At 44.3% G+C, this 19,286-nt stretch overlaps 1 protein-coding gene across 2 annotated transcripts; it reads left to right on the forward strand.

Moving 5' to 3' along the window:
- The first annotated feature begins 946 nt into the window (after positions 1 to 946).
- Positions 947 to 18,187, forward strand: USP18 (ubiquitin specific peptidase 18). Of its 2 annotated transcripts, XM_080600429.1 has the most exons (12): positions 951 to 1,179; positions 2,687 to 2,728; positions 4,018 to 4,207; positions 5,055 to 5,151; positions 6,254 to 6,399; positions 8,284 to 8,363; positions 9,184 to 9,330; positions 11,490 to 11,585; positions 13,803 to 13,973; positions 14,910 to 15,041; positions 15,499 to 15,548; positions 16,093 to 18,187. In XM_080600429.1, exons 1-12 carry the CDS (start codon positions 1,099 to 1,101, stop codon positions 16,139 to 16,141), a joined length of 1,281 nt encoding a protein of 426 aa, XP_080456555.1. In that variant the 5' UTR covers positions 951 to 1,098; the 3' UTR covers positions 16,142 to 18,187. The 2 variants fall into 2 exon arrangements, with proteins under 2 accessions (XP_080456556.1, XP_080456555.1); XM_080600430.1 differs by lacking the exon at positions 2,687 to 2,728 and having other exon boundaries at positions 947 to 1,086.
- Positions 18,188 to 19,286: the final 1,099 nt, after the last annotated feature.

Consider the following 19,286-nt stretch of genomic DNA (forward strand, 5'->3'; position numbering starts at 1 on the left):
CATAGCAGTATCCCCTACTTCACCTGTACCATTTCTCCAGTCAGCAGAGCTCTGCAGGGCAGCATCACTCAGCTCTAAACTCTCCTGCATCCTCATGTGGAGCAAAGCTGGGCTGATGGCCATCCTCCAACAAGCAAAGCCCCCTTCCAGGGCACGCTGTGCCCCTCCGTTTGTCCTGCTGACAGCCAGAAAGAGGAAGGCCAGGAATCCCGACACACACCAGAGGAGCAGCCACCCAAGCACTTCTGCTGGTTCGGACATCCTTGGCCTTGTTGAAACCAGACATCGCGTGGCACAGGGGTTTGCTGGGGTATTTTTGTTTACCACAGTGCTGCCCTTCAGCTATCCTACTGTGGACCATAGCCCACATAAGCAGTAAATTCCTGAAGCTTTTAGGTTGGAGGGTGGGTTAAGTTTCTAAGACAGTTACTGTAAGTTACTCTAAGACTTACTTGGGGTTATTTTAAACAAGCTATTTCTTGCTTCTGTGCCTTGACAAGAGTTTGGCTTTCCTGTTGCTTTTGCTGCTACAAGGAGCAAACACCGTGCTAACAAACACCTAGTTTTGTGAGGTGAGGAACGCTGTAAGTGCAGGCAGCACACACCTCCTGAGGAGCAGCCACAGACGATGAACAGCTGTGCTTTCTACAGAGTTCAGTTTCTCCCCGTGCCATTGAAACCCACTCTTTCCCAACCGAAGCAGGCTCAGCCTGGCACGGGGAGGTAGCGGAGGGGCCCCGGGTCGGCAGGGTCTCTGTCCCAGCCCGGTGTCCGCGCAGCTCGGCCCCGCTTCTCCTACGGGTCCGGGGTCGGCGAGCCGCCGCCATCTCACGGCTCTGCCCGCCGCGGGGCCGCCCCTGGCGGCGAGAAGGGAGAGCAGCGATCGGCTCCGCGAAGTTTCACTTTCCGTCCCTGGGCCGAGCGAAGCGGGAAATCAAAACTAAGCGGCGCAGTGGGCGCTGCTGCCCTCTGACGCAGCCGGCGAGCAGGGCGGCGGGGCGCCGCCGCCTCCCCGCAGTCTCCCTCAGGCAGCGCCGCCGCGGCAGCCGCACCGGCAGCGCCTCCCTCGGCCCGGCCGGCCCGCAGGTGAGCGGGGCGATGTGCGCCGTGCCGGCCCCCAGGGTCCGCCCGCGGCTCCGGGGGGTCGCTGAGGGTCGGCCGAGGCTCCAGACGCGCGAGGTAGGAGGTGTGAGAGAGCTCCGTGGCTGCTTGCCGGGGTCGGGGAGCCCGAGCCGCGGGTGGGCGGCTAAATGACCGCACGCACCGAGTCGGAGCTCTGGTGACTCTGAACTCTTACCGCGTCAGCTTGGTCATTTGTATTTCTTTTAACTGATGAAAATAACTTTTGAGCCGGTGAATCTGCTAGGGCATTGGGCATGCCGTCAGGGGAGCGCGAGTAATGGGCGTTTGTAGTGGCCGGAATGGTTTCTCTTTTCTGTTTCAACCAATATTCTTTAATGGATAAAAATATATTAAAAAGGGAGCTGGACAAGCACGTAGTTGAACAGAACAGTGAAAAGTCTTATTTCAGTGGTGTCTAAGAGAAGCATGGAGGTGAAGGGCTCGGATCCATCCCATCCCCACAGCCACTCTTTGGGGAGCACCCGGGGGCCACCGTCTCCTCGGGGCTGAGGTCCATGCCTTCGGCAGCCTGCCCTGTGAGATAACTCTGAGGGGGAAGGAGTGGCGACGCTAGGAAAGAGTGACCGACAACCAGGGACGGAGAGGCCCTCCTCAGGCCAGCGACCTGGCGCGGAGCGAGAGCGAAATGGAGGACGCTGGGCTGAGCAGAGGGTGGGCAGGAGGGCTCACTGATCACGGGGTGGAGGATGCAAGGCGGACGTCGCTGCCGCCTTTTTGCTGCCCGTAGTTAGCGTGGTCGCTTGGCTTGGCCAAGCCACGTGCGCTGGGGCAGTGGTACTGAGCCATCCCCCTCGTCTGCAAAGGAAACTGAGAAGGGTCCCTGCTCTTCCAGTGAGAGGGGAGAAGTCGGTTTGCTTGCTCCCCAAGTCCCATGCCCACGCAACAGATTTTTTATACAGTTATGCCAGGAAAGGAAGGTCATGGCAAATCTTAGCAATACTGTATTTTTTATAGCTGAAACGAGGCGGTTCTGTGTAAGGGTTGGAAAGTTCTGTTCCCGTCCCTGCTCCCAACCCAGGGTTCCTGTTAGCGGTGCCAGGGTGCCTGGGGGAGAGTTTCATTGAACTGCAGAGCCAAATCCTTCAAATCCTGCCATCTCTGTAGACCCCTGCACCTTCTTGCCCTACTATCTTTCTACCTATTTCTCAAATCACCCAAAGCTTCTTAGCCCTGAGCTTGCTCGTTCATCCTGCCCTTAATTCTACCAAGAACTGTGTTTTACAAGTTCTGCTCATCCCCAGCACACCCATCACTGCTGTTCAGCTCCTCTGCTGACCATTTCCCCTCCTTTCTGTCTCCTCCTGCGTTCCCCCTGGCTGCGGGTATTACTTTTGCTGATACTACACCAGCTACACCTGAATGCCTGGTTAAATTGCTTCCCAGGGAAAAGGCAGCATGAGTTCAGAGTGTTTTGCAGAAGAAGAAATTGAAATCCAGTTTTACTTTTCCCACATAGCCATCCTAATTGTTGCTTTTCAATACAAAGAGCAATGTTCTTGAATCTATCTTTGAATGCCTGATTTTTTTTTCTTTTTTTTCCCAGATAAATCTTCTCAGCAAATTTGATGTTATCCAGTGTATCTGGGTATGTGACACTTTGAGTTCAAAAGTAATTTTGATAAAGGATGGTTGGGAAAAATATACTTAAGCTTAAAAATGGCAATTGGGGAAAAAATAATTTCTAGTTTTCTAGTTTCCATGATAAATTTTTCATAAACTTTGAAATATAACATTATTAGGTAGAGTCAACCTGAAAAATAACAAGCTTTTGAAACAAAATTTCTTTTCATGAAAAGCAAAACCAGGATTTTTTGGTAATTTCCCTTTCTTGGTAGCTTTTCTTCATTCTTATTGCACCTGGAGTGGCCTCAGGTTCATTTTACATGCTGTTCAGTATTTGTGTAATAATGATTCCTGAGCATATGGGACTTCTTTCTCGCCCTCTCCTTCTCGCCCTCTCCTTCCCTCTCCTTCCCTCTCCTTCCCTCTCCTTCCCTCTCTTTCTGTGAATGTTTCCCTAAGCATATAAGCATACCATTTTTTTCTGATTCAGTTTCCATGTTGGATGTGGGCTCTTAAAAATGTTTCATTTTTGTTTAATTGCATTGGAGCATTTATAATATTGTTTTGCTTGAGTATTATTACTTTGCTTTAGTTTAGTGATTTTTTTTGAGTTTTATTTAAAGAGCCAGTAGCCGAGTCATAAGAGACTGTCAGAATAATGGTCCATTCAATAGTCCCCTTAAAATCAAGGCATTATAATGGTTCTCTTAAACAGTTCCTTTGCCTGAAGGATTGTAAAACAAAAATGATACTTAGGTGCTTAAATGCATTTAAAAATTAGAGTCCAAGGTGCCCCTCTAGAGCTGTGACTAGAGCACTTAACAACAATGCAGAGAAGAGCCCAACCACAAAAAAACACAAATTCTTATCAGATCAAAAGGTAGAGAAGGTGAAATTTGCCCCTTTGAATACTTAGGGTACTTTAGGCTTTAAAGCATTGCTTTTACTGAACAGAAAAATTTTGTATCATCTGGTATTTGAACAATTTTAATTATTTTATTCACCAAATCTTCTTGAACAGGTATATCTGGAGTTCCCAGGTTAGGTGGGGCTGTTTCTGTGGAATTGAAAGGCCATTTATTTAGTCATACAAGGAATACAGGATGTGCAGTTGCCATCCAGTTCCATGTCTCTTACCTTGCTGATATACTGCACAGCTACTACATCTATACTAATTCAAACATACCAAATGTCACTGCAGTAATCATACTAATTTTATTGACATTTCAGCTTTTTCGTCATGAAAATATCAAATACAAAGACAAATCTTGTGTTTCTGGGTGTTCCCCATTTTTCTGTGTCCTTCTGCAGTCCTTCTGTCATAGTACCGTATTGTTGATGGGCCAAAGAAGTGGACGTCAAGAAAGGAGCAAAAAACCAGAGATGTCACTAAGTGAGAACATGAAGGCAGAAGAAGAAGATGATAGAGAGGAAAACAAAGAGCTGAAGACTAAAGACCAGAGGCTACCATTAGTCTTTGGTGTGGCAGACTTAAAAAATGGTAATAAAGCTTTGCCTATTTTTCACCCATATTTTCTGTCTGTAGTGCCTTCTGTTCCATTCTTTGTCCTTAGGCTTCATCTTCTTTACCTCTTTGCTGAGGAATATGCAGGTGATTCTCATTTTGTACTGCCAAGTAACCATTTTGTTTTTTGAGAAGGGCTTATATGAGGATCTCAGCGCTTTCTCCCCTTTGAAGTCCTCATTTAGGTTACTGCAGCTGAAAACACCTAGATGCTGTCCTCTTTCCAAACACAGCCAGCATTGCTTCAAGATTTGCTAAGCCACGGACGAGGTCTTGGTTATTCTGCTGCATCACTAGATTGGCCTCCCAAAGGCTGTCATCAGTATTTCAGGTGTACATGCTGTTCTGTCTCAGATATATCCCTCATTACCACTAGCTGTATGCAATTCAGTTGTTCTGAGTTTCTGTTCCATACCCTCTCTCTCTTTGGTGATGACTTCAGAATTTCTGATTGTAATTTCTGTGCCCCAAAGCAATATTAGTAATATCCATTTCTTTTGTATGCAGTGTGAACAGCTCTAGCTGACTTTTTCCACTTCTCTCAGGCTAGTTCCTTTCTTCAAAACTGAGACAAAAAAAAAAAAAAGACATCTGAGTATCAGGATCCTTGCTTACTTGGATTTTTCCTGTCAGTTGCCAAACAAAAGTAAATGTTATCTACTTGAACGTAGGCTGAACCCTCTCTAAGGTCTGAGCAAGATGTTGGACTTGTGCACTGGATGGGTGAATATGTACAAAAAGGAGTTTACCATCCCTTAAATGATTTTCATTTTCTTTTCTTGTACCTATCTTTGAATTCACTTCCTCTTTTCTGTGCCTACAGGAGCTGTTGGACTTTACAACGTTGGGCAGACCTGCTGTCTGAACTCTCTACTCCAAGTGTTCCTCATGAACATACACTTCACTAGGATACTACGAAGGTACCACCTGTTTGAACTACCTGAGATAGCTTTCCTGTTGCACTGTTGTCTCTGTGCCTTGTTTGTGTGGGAGGATTGGCTCATCAGGAGTGCTAGGTGCTTTCAGCTGACTCAGCAAGGTCTCTGCGTGTTGTGCCTCTCTTGTACAGACTAGAGCCTACAAAGGTAGAGGCTGCAGTCTGACTCGTTAGTCATCTTTCATTCCTGTGATGTTTGCACATCAGAATGCTGCAGTCCTGAACGGAGCCTTTATGACTTGTACCTCACTCTTCCAACACTCACCAGTGTGCAGAGGGGGAAGAAGAAAAGTTACAGGCATGCATAGAAGATAAATGTCATGAATGGGCAAAGCTAAATAATGTAGGCTGTAGGTTACCATTGTTATTTGAAGAAAGGCTCAGAAAAAAAACTGTTGACTGCAATAAATTTAGAGAGGATAAAGAGATTCCCAGTTGGCATATGGTTGAAATACAAGCATTATGATATACCTGTCCATGAAATTTTAGGGGTATGTTGAAAATGAAGGAAAGAATAGGTGGGAGGCAAGAGCAGCTCTGAAAACAGCTGTAACTAACGTTGCTTCTAGAGCATGGAAGGCACTTCAAGTCCTGCTCAGTTTGCCTCTTATTCGGAAATGGATATGGTGGTTTTACCCTGGTATGCAGCTGAACTCCACCACAGCTGCTCTCTCACTCCCCCTCCTCAAAGGAAAAGGGGGAGAAAATGCAATGGAAAGGGCTCAAGGGTTGTGATAAAGACAGGGAAATCACTCAATATTGTCACGGGCAAAACAGACTCAGCATAGGGAGATTAATATAATTTATTTTCTATCTCTAGCAGACTGGAATAGTGACAAACTAAAAGCAGACTAAAAACACCTTTCCCACATCTACCTTCTTCTACGTCCTCCCCCCAGGCTGTGCAGAAGAACAGGGAATGGGTGCTTTCCCTTTTTCCTTCTTTTGCTAAAAATGTGCCCGTTCTGATTCTTCTGGAGTTGCTTGCTATCTGTGCCATACACCTCTGCTCCTTCAGGTGTGGTGTCTAATACTTCTCCATTGTGCTGCTTGATTACCATTCGTGTTACTTCTTCTCTTTATAGGATCACGGTGCCCCCATATGCTTCATTGAAAAGGAATAATGTCCCATACCAAATGCTTTTGCTGTTGGAGAAGATGCAGTCTGGCAAGCAGAAAGCTGTTTCTCCCATAGATCTTGCTATGTGTCTTTCAAAACACAGAGTGAATAGTAAGCAACCCCCCTCTCATGTCTACCTCTTTCCGCAGACTGGGGATATTAGTTTTCAAGCACTAGCAAGCAGTGCAGACTTTGTCATCTCATTCAGGGATTCAGAAACATAAGGAATAGGTAGCTGATGACATAGTGCTCTTTATAGCTGTCTCCCAGTTGTGAGTGAGGTGCTGTCTTACTTCTGAAGAAGGGGAAAAAAAAGCCCTGCCAGATAACCTTGCTGATGTCCAAAGGATGAGAAGACTCAGCTATTTATGCTGGCGAGAATGAAAGGGCTGTGCAGAGCATAGGCTGGACAGCTTACAGCTTGATTTGTCTTACAGTACTGATATGGTAACAGTGAAACAGATAGTATTTCTTATTAGAATGAAGGGTTCATGTGGAAACGTTACTGAGCTCACCCAATTTCCCAAGGATCCCTTTCTTGTTTGTTGTTATAAATGCTAAGAGAAGAATTTGCTGGCTTACCCTCCCACCCGGACATGGGCCTGAAGGAGAGAGAGTGTTGAATGCACAGGTGACCAGTGAGGATGTGATACTGAGGGTCTGTTAATGTGTACAAATAAAGATGGTAGTTTGCATACAAATGCCCTGATCTTTATCTTATAAAAGACAAAACAGGGCAGCACTGAAAGGGACAAGACAGTAGCCAGCCCAGATCTATGTGAAGTGGGAACATGAGCTAATGTATTTCTGTTTATATAATTCCACCTGAGACTGAATGGCTCTGCATTCTGCCTTTTCTCTTTCAGTTAAAGAGAGATGCCCAAACAGAGCTTGTAAAGCTTGACACTTTGTCCTTAAAATTCAGGTGTGGTTCATAAAGTTATATATCCTGGCAAGTGGTACTTTGCATGGATAACAGATGTGCTAGTAGACATGAGAAAAGGTGTATTTTCTGAGATTTCTTTGTTCAGGGATGCCTGTAATCTTAACAGAAACCAGCTGAAGTCAATACCTTTGGCAAGTCTTGCAGACTTTCAGGGAAGTTGAAAGCACTTCCATCTCAGGGTGTTGAATTATTCCACAAAATTTGTTTCACCTGTTATCAAGCATACAGGTAGTCCAGAAATATAAAGGTTTTGCTAAACCATGTGTAGTTTTTGCCCAGTTCCCAGATCTTGTGTTCCTCATGGGCTGAGAACACTAGTTCTTTGTATTCATGGACATGGATTTGTTTCCCTGAGTTGAATTTTGAAGTAATTCTCTTTTGAGACATTTTATAGCAACCCATTCATTGAGCTGTATCCCACCATCTTTGGTTCTGAATATGCCAGTTTAGCCGGAGTGGAAAGCCAAAGCATAACATTACTGTATCATCCTTGGCTTCTTGCGTGGGAATTGTATGCTTTATCCCTGGGTAGGAATTAAGTAATTTGTACAATTCTGTGTTTGAGATGTATGGATAGGTCTCCATATCATTTGTCTCATCACTCAGGAGTGTAATAGCCTTAGCAAGGGACTGGGGGAGATTGTGGAGTAGTGAAGATGAGAAAGAAAACAGAAGCTTCTCTGTATTGCTTTTAAGACGGACTCAAATAAATGCAACCCCTCAACTCAATGAGGCATCAAAGCCCTGTCCTGCAGTAGGTACTGGTTATACGCTAGGCTCTGTGTCTAGTGACAGGGACATTCCTTTTGCACTGGCTTGTACAATGGGGCACTCAAGCCCTCCCGTATTTTCCCCCTGCCTGCTCAGGTCACATGAAGCCACCACAGCTTGTCTCCAGTCTGAGCTCTGTCCCTGGTGGAGGGTGGCAATGGAACAGGACAATGGATTAATGGGGTTAAGGAGAATGAGTCTACCTTTGCCATCTGTGGGAAGCATGTGCTTGCTGCTGTCAATAATACTGATCAAGGTTGTGTTTTCTGTTTGTCCAGTGTTTATACAACATGATGCTGCCCAACTCTTTCTGACTCTCTGGAACTTGGTAAAGAGACAGATGAAAGACCAAGACCTGGTAAGGACAGTCACTGAAATGAACACCAGGCTCTTTAGCCTTTGTCATGTGCAGTTTCTTCTGCTTCTCTAAGAAGAATCCCATCCATTGTCAATTATCCTATGAAATTTTTGGAATTATCTCCCATCTGGATCTTCCCTCTCATCTTTCAAATGGACAATCTTGATTTCATAGACTTCATCAGTTTGAACCACAGTTAACTTTTGTTCATCCTATCTTTAGAGCGTGTCAGGGTCTTCTTTCTAATGGGAGAGTTTATTAATAAACAAAACGATTGATCTTTGTGCAACACCAAATTTATTCAACACGCATTTCTTTACTTCCCAAATTTCTGTAAGCATTAGTTGGCATGTCTTGACACAGTTTCTTCATTCTTTGAAGTCACCTATGTGCATTTCATTAGTATTAGTCACTGTTAGTACATTATGTATATGACAGTTCCTCCCAGGGGAGCTGTGTAAAATAAGAGAAAAGTGACTCTTCCTCAAGCCAGTGTCGCAGTTCCCTTCATACAGAAGATGGGCTCCTGTTGCAATTCCAAACAAAACAATAAAACTGCATTAAAGCAGACACTGAGCTGTCCATTCTTATTATAGGATATGTCTCTTCCCTCTGCTAGAGGATGAGGGGAAGGAGTTGTTCTCCTTTAAATGGTGGGAAGTGCCCTGTCCACGTAAGTCAATGTCAGATCTGGGTTCAAGCCTTAAAGCAGTGACACTGAGTGAAGTGACATGCCCACACAGCCCTTCCCACCCACAGGGGGAAATACCTTTGTTGTGTTCTTCACCAACCATGTTTTGGCTATGTTTACTCTCTCCAGGTTACAAAGTTGAGTGATTTGTACACTATCTGCGTACAGGAGCACCTGGCCTGTCAGATATGCTCTTCTGAAATGAAGAGGAATAGCAACATGTTAACCCTTCCACTTCCAGTGTTGGATTCCAATTCCCACATGCTGAAGACGCTGGTAAGATCAGTGGCAGCACTGTTTCCTTAGGAAGGAGATTCTCCTCTATTCACTGTGGGAGTCTTCTCCCTGCAGGACTGGTGTTTCCTGGGACTCATCTAGAATCTCTGCAGATTGTCTGGGGTTTTGAGGTGACCTTTTCCCATTCACATTTCTTGTTTGTTTTGAGGGGTTCTCAATTTCTCAAAAAAATCTGTTCGATTTTGGGGTCCGAAGATCCAAGTCCTTGAAAGTTCTTTTTGAGAAGACTGTTGACTAAATATAAGACTCAGACTTACACAGTGATGCACACCTGTGACAGCTTAGCTGTCACAGTGAAGTGCCCTAGACAGCTTGTAATCCTTGGCCAGACACACTGCATTTGCCCAGTGTAGTGCCTTTTTACTGTTAAACTGGTACTGCTGTTCAATATCCAGATAGAGCAGTGTTGGTGGCAGTGTGGGTACTGCAACAAATAGGGAGTGGATGTTTTCAGCTTCAGTGGACAACTGAACCTTATTCTGACTACTTTGTACTGTTCCAAGATAAAGGAACCTCCTTCAGAACCTCTGAGGCTTTTAAATAGGTGTAAAATACACTCATGCATCAGTGCCTTTTTTGTGCAATGCAGTATACTAATTTTTTGGTGCTTTTGAAACACCACATGATGTAACACCCAGAGCTAGGGAAGAGGGGATACACAGGGAGCTGATTGTTTATAGTGTGTTTGCCACAATATACCACTGTCAAATTTAAAGAAAATGAACATGGTGGTGGGGATGATCCAGTACCAGGCTGCACAGTGGGGTTATGGTCTTGCATTGGGCTAGAATATAGGGTAAGGACTTAATCTGGGATCTAGCCTCACTTTTACCCAATGCAAGGGTAAGAACAGGTGACCTCTCAGGGCTAGAGTATGAAAAGGGAGATAGGGTGTAATGTGTGTCCTGAGTGAAAGCTGCACAACTATTTCTCAAACATGCTCATTCTAAAGTTGGAGCTAGAACAGTGTATTTCTGTTGGTGTTACTTTGTTGATGTTTTGGGGATATTTTTGTTGATACAAAGAAGATATTCTTTCCCATGTTGACATAATGGGACAAGTGTCTATGTTAGGACTGTCCTGGCCTGTATGGGACATCTGGTCACGCTGCAACAGAAGTGATTTGGCACAGAGTGTATGTGTAGGCATGTGTACATATGTGAATGCCTAGTCAGTATAGTCTGACTGTGACTGTATAGTCACTTATAATACGAGGATCACTGTATAAAGGGAAGCTTTGCAGTCATTTGTTTGCTGACTTCAGATGGTGGAAGATAAAGAACTGTGGCTTAATGAAGATAATTTTCAAAAGTCACTAGTGACTTTGAATCTCTTGGTTTTGGGTGTCCCAACTTAAAGGCTCTTTGGTTTTGGAGGTTAAGTGCTAAATGAGAGTTTCCAGTCCTAATGTATCTTAAGCAGGGCCTTTTGGAAATTAAGGCATCTAATGTCACAAGTCTCTTATAAACAGATGGGTCAGAAGGTCCACCAGTCTAATTTTCTGCATTTGGTTAAACTTCCCTGCTCTGCCTTAGCCAGTCTTCATACCCAGTAAGTCTTCTTCCTGCAAACTTCCTTCCTGAATTCCATCTTTGTATTTAGAAGAATAAAGGTGATTTTGCTTCTGTCACTCTCCTGTGTGCAGGAAAACAAAATAAACTGTGCTGTTAGAGCTCAAGTTAAACAAAAAAGGAAAACTGAAGTACCTGTATGGGCTGACATGACCAAATCCTCCTCCTGTTTTGTTTGGTTAAAAAATTGAATGTGTTAATGCTACTGTGACTAGCATGTTTTACAGTGCCACTTGCTGCTTAGTGTATGGATCACTGAACGTGTCACGTTTTCTAACTGCTTGTGTAGTTGTTCAAGAAGGAGCCTAACTTATAGTATACAAATCAGAAGAAAGCAAGGCAGGCAAAATCTGCTTTTTAACATGAAAAACGAGCAGAAAAATCCAACTAGCAGTACTTGATTTCACTCTAATTCATGATAAAGAAAAGTATTTTGCATTCTTTTGTCCTTTGAATAAAATAGGCCTTCTGTAGCTTTGCTGTTTGCATGTACCCTGTGAAACAAAGTAGAAATAGAAATCTGGCTTGAAGGAATTCAACCGAACGAAATCTCCTCTGTCTTCTCAGGAGGACTGTCTGCAATGCTTTTTCCATCCAGAAGAGTTGACTGGTCACAACATGTGTTTCTGTGAATACTGTGATAAGAAAACGCCTTTTCTGCAGGTAATCAGAGAAGTATTTCCCCGTATGTTTCTTATACCCAGAACTCCCTGTAGGACTGGGAAGGGTGGAGAAAGGACTGAACCATATAAATTTAAGAGGAGATGAGCAACCTAAAGATTTGCCTGCATGGCAGCACTAGCTAGGTATAAGCCATGTGCATCTTTCTGATTAGGAAGATCTGTGCTGTGAATGTAGCTCTAGTGACAAAAGAATGCTTTCCTGGGTTTTAATAGAAGTCACCTAGGGTTAGACGAGAATATGCTACTGGTGCTGTGCATACCCTTAAGGGTAGGATACCGTAGGGTGATTTGTTTTCTCCCCTGCTCTCCATTGGGATTTGCACTTACAGTATTGGTCTCTGCCAGCAGATGAATTAGCTGTTTCATGAAGAGACAAGCACGTTGAAGAGAGAGATGTGTAGGGGAGAGTACCTCAGCTCAAGACTTGGAGGGGACTTTACACAATATTTTCAGGAGTGGGTTGCCCTCCTAGGCCACGGTGCATACATATGTCTTGGTGGTAGCAGCAGTAATATCAGCAAAGGCAGTTCTGGGAGGAGTGAGCTGTCAGCTTGGCATCCTCCACAGAACTCTGCTGACCATGTCACAAGGATGTTGGCTTGCCTCTCCTCACCAGGCACTGTGGTTGCCTATCGACCCACGTGCCCAAGACCTTATCTATTTATTGGTGGTGTTGTGGTGCTCAGGTTTAAGGAAGTGATGAACACATCAGCTATCTTGCCACTGAAGAATAAGCCAACCCAGCAGACAGCAAAACAACTCAAAGTAATCTTCACAGACAAGATGTTCAAGAGAGAAATTCCTTCTGAACATGACCAGTTTTCATGGTGTATCACAGAATCGTCTAGGTTGGAAGAGACCTCCAAGATCACCGAGTCCAGCCTCTGACCTAACACTAACAAGCCCTCCACTAAACCATATCACTAAGCTCTACATCTAAACGTCTCTTAAAGACTTCCAGGGATGGTGACTCAACCACTTCCCTGGGCAGCCCATTCCAATGCCTAACAACCCTTTTGGTAAAGAAGTTCTTCCTAACATCCAACCTAAACCTCCCCTGGCGCAACTTTAGCCCATTCCCCCTCGTCCTGTCACCAGGCACGTGGGAGAACAGACCAACCCCCACCTCGCTACAGCCTCCTTTAAGGTACCTATAGAGAGCGATGAGGTCGCCCCTGAGCCTCCTCTTCTCCAGGCTGAACAATCCCAGCTCCCTCAGCTGCTCCTCATAAGCCTTGTTCTCCAGACCCCTCACCAGCCTCGTCGCCCTTCTCTGGACTCTCTCGAGCACCTCGATGTCCTTCCTGTAGCGAGGGGCCCAAAACTGAACACAGTACTCGAGGTGCGGCCTCACCAGAGCCGAGTACAGGGGCACAATCACTTCCCTAGAGCTGCTGGCCACACTGCTTCTTCTACAAGCCAGGATTCTGTTGGCCTTCTTGGCCACCTGAGCACACTGCTGGTTCATATTCAGCTGCCTATCAACCAATACTCCCAGGTCCTTCTCCGCCAGGCAGCTTTCCAACCACTCATCTACTGGTTCGGCGGTCTATAATGGACGCTCACCAGGATGCTTGCCTTGTTGGTCTTCCCGCTGATCCTAACCCATAGGGACTCAACCTTATCATTCCCAGCCTCAAGTTCCACAACATCAAAACACTCTTTAGTATAGAGAGCCACAACACCACCCTTTCTGTGCTGCCTGTCCCTTCTGAAGAGCCTATAGCCAGACATTGCAGCACTCCAGTGTAGAAACAGCCTGCTGGCTGTGGCAGCTGTCTAGCATGCTGCACCATCTGTATTATATGCTGTGGCTGCTTTGGTTGCCTAAACAGTCTTTAGCACCATCATCTTCCAGTCCATGGGTCAGTGATCTGAGGGAACAGGTATGGGAGTGCTACCAACCTGAAGCTGGGAAAGCAGATGAGAAATGAAGCAGCCCATGAGACACCTAAGGCTCAGCGTTGATCATGCTGAAGTTGAGAAACTAGGTCATCACAGCTTTATTACATGTATGTCTCCTCTGCATAGATGGGCTACTAAGGTTTGGCACCTGCTGTCCAGTGCAGTTGGTTTTCATTCACTGTAGCACCAGCTGCTCCCTGTGCTACATTCGCTTGGTGGTAATGGCTGTTTCCATCCAAGCTCCCCTGGGTTTGCTCCTTGGTTTTAAATCGCATTATTTATTGCTTTACAGAGCATGAAGCTAGTACATCTGCCACAGACCCTGACCATACACCTAAAGCGCTTCTGCTTTGAAAGATCAACCAATGTCTACAAACTTAGTCACTGTCTGCCATTCCCACAAGAACTTGATTTCAATGCAGTCTTGACAGAACAGCAGAGCCAAGCACATGGCAGTGAAAAGGTGAGATACACCCAATGCCTTCTCTGAAAGAGGTAGATTTTCTTCTTCCCTTTGCTCAAGTTTGATAAAGTTTGAGATCAGACCAGTGCTCACCTCAATTCAAAGCATCTGTCTTAGAAATGTACATCTCAGGCTTTACCTGTGTCTGGAGTTGTCTCACATCCCATGGTTCTGGCTATTTCAGGCATTATTCAAGTTTCTGTGCTTAAATTAAATCACCAAAGGTACCATAACTGGAGCTTTCTGCCATTAGGACAGAAAACAGGCTTTATGGAAATAAAACCTTTTCTTTTTCCGAGAATGGTTAGCATAACTTTTTTTCTTCTATGTCTAAATATACTACCAAAATACTTAAACACAGTCGATTTGGATGGGCCAAATCCAGATGTTGCCTGAGAGGCAACTTGGGGTTCAGCTTCTGTGGCAAGACAGCCTCAGTGAGCCCCAGACATACCATCTGCAGAGGTTGGCAGCCCAAGACAGGGGAATTTCACTCCTGGCGGTTTCCTGTACGTTATTGTTTGTCACAGAGTTGAAGTTAGCAGGGAGACAACAGCTTTGCCAAGCAGCTGAGTGATCTACCACAGTGTGGGTCTCTTCGCCTTACTAAGAAGTAACAAGGGAAAGTGTGGCAACAGCAAAACCTTGCTGGTGCAGTGCTGCCTGCAGCGTAGCACCTTGTCACCCCTTTACTGCCTCTTTGCTGTCCTACTGCCTTTTCTACATTGCTGTGACCTCCAGGGAGGCTGCCAGTCCAGAGCAGGCGGGCAGAACTCTGAGGGTAACAGTATAAAAGGCAGGGTACTCTAGGCAGATCTAATCTTTCTCATTTTTGCTTATGAGACGCACATTCTTGCTGTCCTGGCTGCTGATTTTCTTCAGCAGCAATAAATGAAAACTGCTTCACTGAAAATTACTCTTTGTGGCTCTTTACAGGCTGCCTGGCGGTATGAGATTTTTGCTGTTGTCGCTCATTCAGGATCAACTAATTCTGGACATTACTGTGCCTATATTCGAAGCCTCACAGAATGCAAATGGTATTGCTTCAATGATTCTACCGTTTGTCAGGTGAGGACACAAATCCACATTTCCTTTGTAGCTTTCCAGACACTCCTCCAGATGTTATTTAGTCTGACTGACTGCTGATAAAAGAGAACCAGGAGAGAAAACTGAAGCTGCAAAGCTTTGTGCACCTCGTTCTTCTGCTACAGCATACTTTGAGCTAAGGGCAAAACAGCTCTAGCTTCTGTACAAAAAAGACCTCAGGCTCTGGTCTGCATTTTGCAGAAACAGCCATTGACCATATGCCCTACGTTATGTACTCTAGATCTGTTTAATGTATGTTCAATAGAGGCAAAGGAACTGATTTTCCTCATAAGTAGGAGTAATAAACTGCTTTATTACAATGTTTTTAGTTCTTGAAAGTATGACTTGTGTCACCCTCATGAGGACTGCTGTACTTGTGTCACTGTATGCCCATCCATTAAGAGTTTTTACCACCTTCATCTTGTGTGCTTTTCCTTAGGTATCGTGGGATGATGTTAAATGTACATATGGACATTCGGACCTCAACTGGTAAGTGAGAGCCTCTGTGTTTTTACCCGATGTCTCTCTGGGGTCTGGAAAATGATGTAGCAAAGAGAGGGAAAACAAATTATTTCAACTGTATATTGCCTAGCATGAGCTGAGAATACAGAAGTGTAGAAGGGGCATTGCTGCAATCTGGTTACTTGATACACCTGTATACGGCTGTACCTTGAGCCTGCAGGATTAATGAGTAGTCACAAATGGGGCTGCAGGAGCGGTATTGTGACTTATGATTGTCACCAGTGCCGCCCTCGATCCTGACTAAAGTTAGGTACATCAGTCAGGATTTCTCCATGCTTTGTGTTTTGATGCATCATAAGACCATGAGTGTGGAGAGAGAGAATTCCTCCTATAAGCTATAGCGCTGCCAGGGGGTTAGCATTATAAGCTGCCGTAGGAACACTGGGGAGAGCCACTTCTGCTGACCTAAATCTCAAAAAGGATGACTAGGAGAAAACCTGGGAGGTTGCTTGCAACTAAGATTACCAAGATCTTCAAACATCCTTGCTATGCTTTTTCTTATCTTCCACAGGGGACAAACAGCCTATCTCTTGATTTACATGAAAAAGCATCCCCAGTAGGCTTATCCAGGTGTATCAGAGTGTTTTGGAAAGCTGTTCCTGGTCCATGAAGCTCAGCATCTCTGTACCAGTATGGATGGGTAAAAATGCTCCACAGGAAAGACCTGCACTCAGTCTATGACCTGTCTTCACCTTTTTTTAATAAGGGAAATGGAGGACAAACTCAGCTGGAGAAAGGATCTAAGAGCTGTTGCATCTAGAATTTTTTTCCTTCATGTCATGTGATTATTTATTTACTGTATCCTTGATATTTGTGTAATTCTATATATTAATTTCCTCTTAAATAATAGTAAAGTCAGTCTTTGTCTCTGCTGATTTAGCAGTTTATTGAATGCTGATGCCTAGATTCCAATACAGAGGAATCTTTTGTCCTGAAAGTCTTCATGATGTTCCAAGAAGGCATATGTTATGGCTAGAGAGCCATGATGGCCATAAGGTCATGTGATCTTGAGGCTTACTCTGCCCTTTTAAGGCCTTGTTAGATGCTGGCATGATGGGGAGAGGACCCCAAAAGTCTTGAGGAAACAACTGGAACAGAGACCGGGGTCCTTATCACACATGCGTCAGTGATGTTTGCTCGTAAAAACCTTCTAGGAAATGTATCACTGCAGGGATTGAGATGTTACTGAAAGTTGGTGTCAGCATAAAGTGTTTTTTAAATCAGGAGCTACTGTAGTAGTTCTGATTTGGGAGATGAGTTTGTATGTGTTTATTTAGATGATTATTGTTTTAGCATGCCTATCAGGCATTTTTATTCCTTCTTTTTCCTCTATAGAGGAAAATACTCAGAGTGATATCCAGAAATTTTGAAGGTAGTTATTGATTTTGTGCAATACACTTGATAAAATGTGGTAAGAGGAGAAATGAGAAGCCCTAATATGCTTGAACTTTGGGAATTTTTGTGTTTCTTCAGCTCTTTGCCAGCAAGAATTGTCTTGCTCTCTTCCTTCCTTCTCTGCCCATGCAGTGGAAATGTCCCCCAAGCAGAAAATATTCTGTAGAGAGCAAGTCTGTAAAAAAGTGAGTCATTTTAAAATCTTCTGTTGAATCCTGTCATTTTGTGTTATTGGTCGAGCCTGTGCTCCCGTGGCAAGACTACACAGCTGGAAGGAAAATGCAGAAAGGAAGAGTTAGAAGGGAAGGTCAGTATCACGCAGCAATCAGAAGAGTGGTGTTCTAAAATCTCATCATAAGATTCATCTGTGAGGAAAGTTAAAAAGTTTGGTTACAATGCTTTTAAAGCACTCGTCATGGTAGGTCTTGACCTACCACAGTGTGAAAGGGTCAGTGATTCCCGTAGTTTGATACCTGAAGGTACCTTCTAGCCTAGCAGTATTCTTTGACTGTATCTTTACAAGGGTGCTATTTTTGTGGGACTGGGTGCATTTAAAAATTACTAATTTATTTAGAAGCTATATATAATCTTTTTTTTTTTTTTGATTATGATGAAAGTCCCGAATCATGTCCGTTTTCTGTTGGTATATGGAAGGTAAATCAACAGTTTTGATCATAGCTGTAGAATTAAATTATTATGAGCTAGCAGGTATTTATTTCACCGTATTGGCAAGGTCCATTATTCTGTTTAACTCTGTTGTACTTACACTCCTCATTCTGCTTTAAGAAATCCTAATCTATTCTTCATCACCAGCATGAGGAGTTTTCAGCCTGTTCTCTTTCAGGAATGATTTACACTCCTTCTAAAATACCTTGTGACTGGTGAATAAGAAAATCAAGTTCTGGTCTGCTTTATCCATCACTTTGTATATCTGAAGTAGCTGAAAGACTGTTTAATTCCAGAAACTGAGAATATGTCAAAAGACTGAAAGAACATTTCTGATTTGATATAACCCGAAATTTAAAAATAAGCTATGCTTATGAAAAAAATGCCTCAAGTGTATCATACATGACTTTAAAGGTATGGCACCTGGTAGGGAAGGAATTGTTTAGATGTATTAAGAATCTTTTTAGTTAGTTTCTCAATAAAAACAAATCTGTGCTGTTTATTCTTTGAATAAAACATGATGGGATAAATTCCCTAGAAAATAAGCTTTCTGGATTGTTCTTGGTCTGTTTTTCCCTCAAATCATAAATTGCCCAGTAAGGGCCACTCAGTTCCCACTGCTTATTAGCTTGCCTTATCCCCAGCAACAGCACAACCCCACTACCAGACATTTCTGTGAGTGTGGTGTTCTCTTACGTGCTGGAAGCCAGGAGCTGTCAAGTCCCAAATGTGGTGTAGACAGAAATGGGCACAAAGCTTACACCTTTGATACTGGAAGCCCCAGTGAGGTATTTCTAACAATTAGGGCTCCTTGGGGACATTTTTGTATCAACTGCTGGAACACCTGTGGGAGAACAGCGATGCTGTAAGAGACAACACATGCTATGTGATTTGACTGCACTGGCTGGCTTTCTAAACATGCAGAGAGGCTGTGTCTGGTAAAGACAGAGAGATTTAGCAGTTTACCATAGCCCTGCAGTAACCCTAAGCTAACCCTAACCCTGTGCTCTTTGTGGTACTGGTCCCAGAGCAGAAGTGGTAAAATGAGCGCTGTACCCACGTCAGGACTGTCCAAGTTCATGGCCTGGATCAACAAACACTGAGACTGATTCTCTTCGCCATGGCAGGCTCTAACCAAGGGTCCCCAAAGACTGCAAGTCCTTGAGGTCTAGACAGTTGAAATGCTTCAATCATCATAATAAATCTATTTGAACTTGAATCAGAGCCATCTGAGGTTAGAGGTTTTCTGGCCCATGACCATTCTTCTGCAGTCTTTTCAAGGAAGCGGCAGGGAGCAGGAACTGTGGGTGGGGGCCTCGGTTCAAAGGCAGCACTCAAAACAGAGTGAAGGTTCCAGGTAGAGCTTTGCACAGCTCTTTCACAGGATTTGTCTATTCTCACCGTTGTCTGATCCAAAATTACAGCTGCCCTATATCACTTCTGGCCTTGAACATTGTGTTCATGAGGCTGGGAGGGGAAGAAGCAACCTCTGGGGTCAACCCATAGGCAGGGGAACTTGTGGACCTGACAGGTAGGCTTCATTGCTCAGCACAAAGCAAACACAGGTTTGATCAGCATCAACACATCCTGTAGTTCTTACCAGGTGTGGAGCCACACACTGCATGCAGTGGATTGATCAGGAAG

This window comes from Anser brachyrhynchus (assembly GCF_964034855.1).
Source record: "Anser brachyrhynchus genome assembly, chromosome: 1".
NCBI lineage: Eukaryota > Metazoa > Chordata > Aves > Anseriformes > Anatidae > Anser > Anser brachyrhynchus.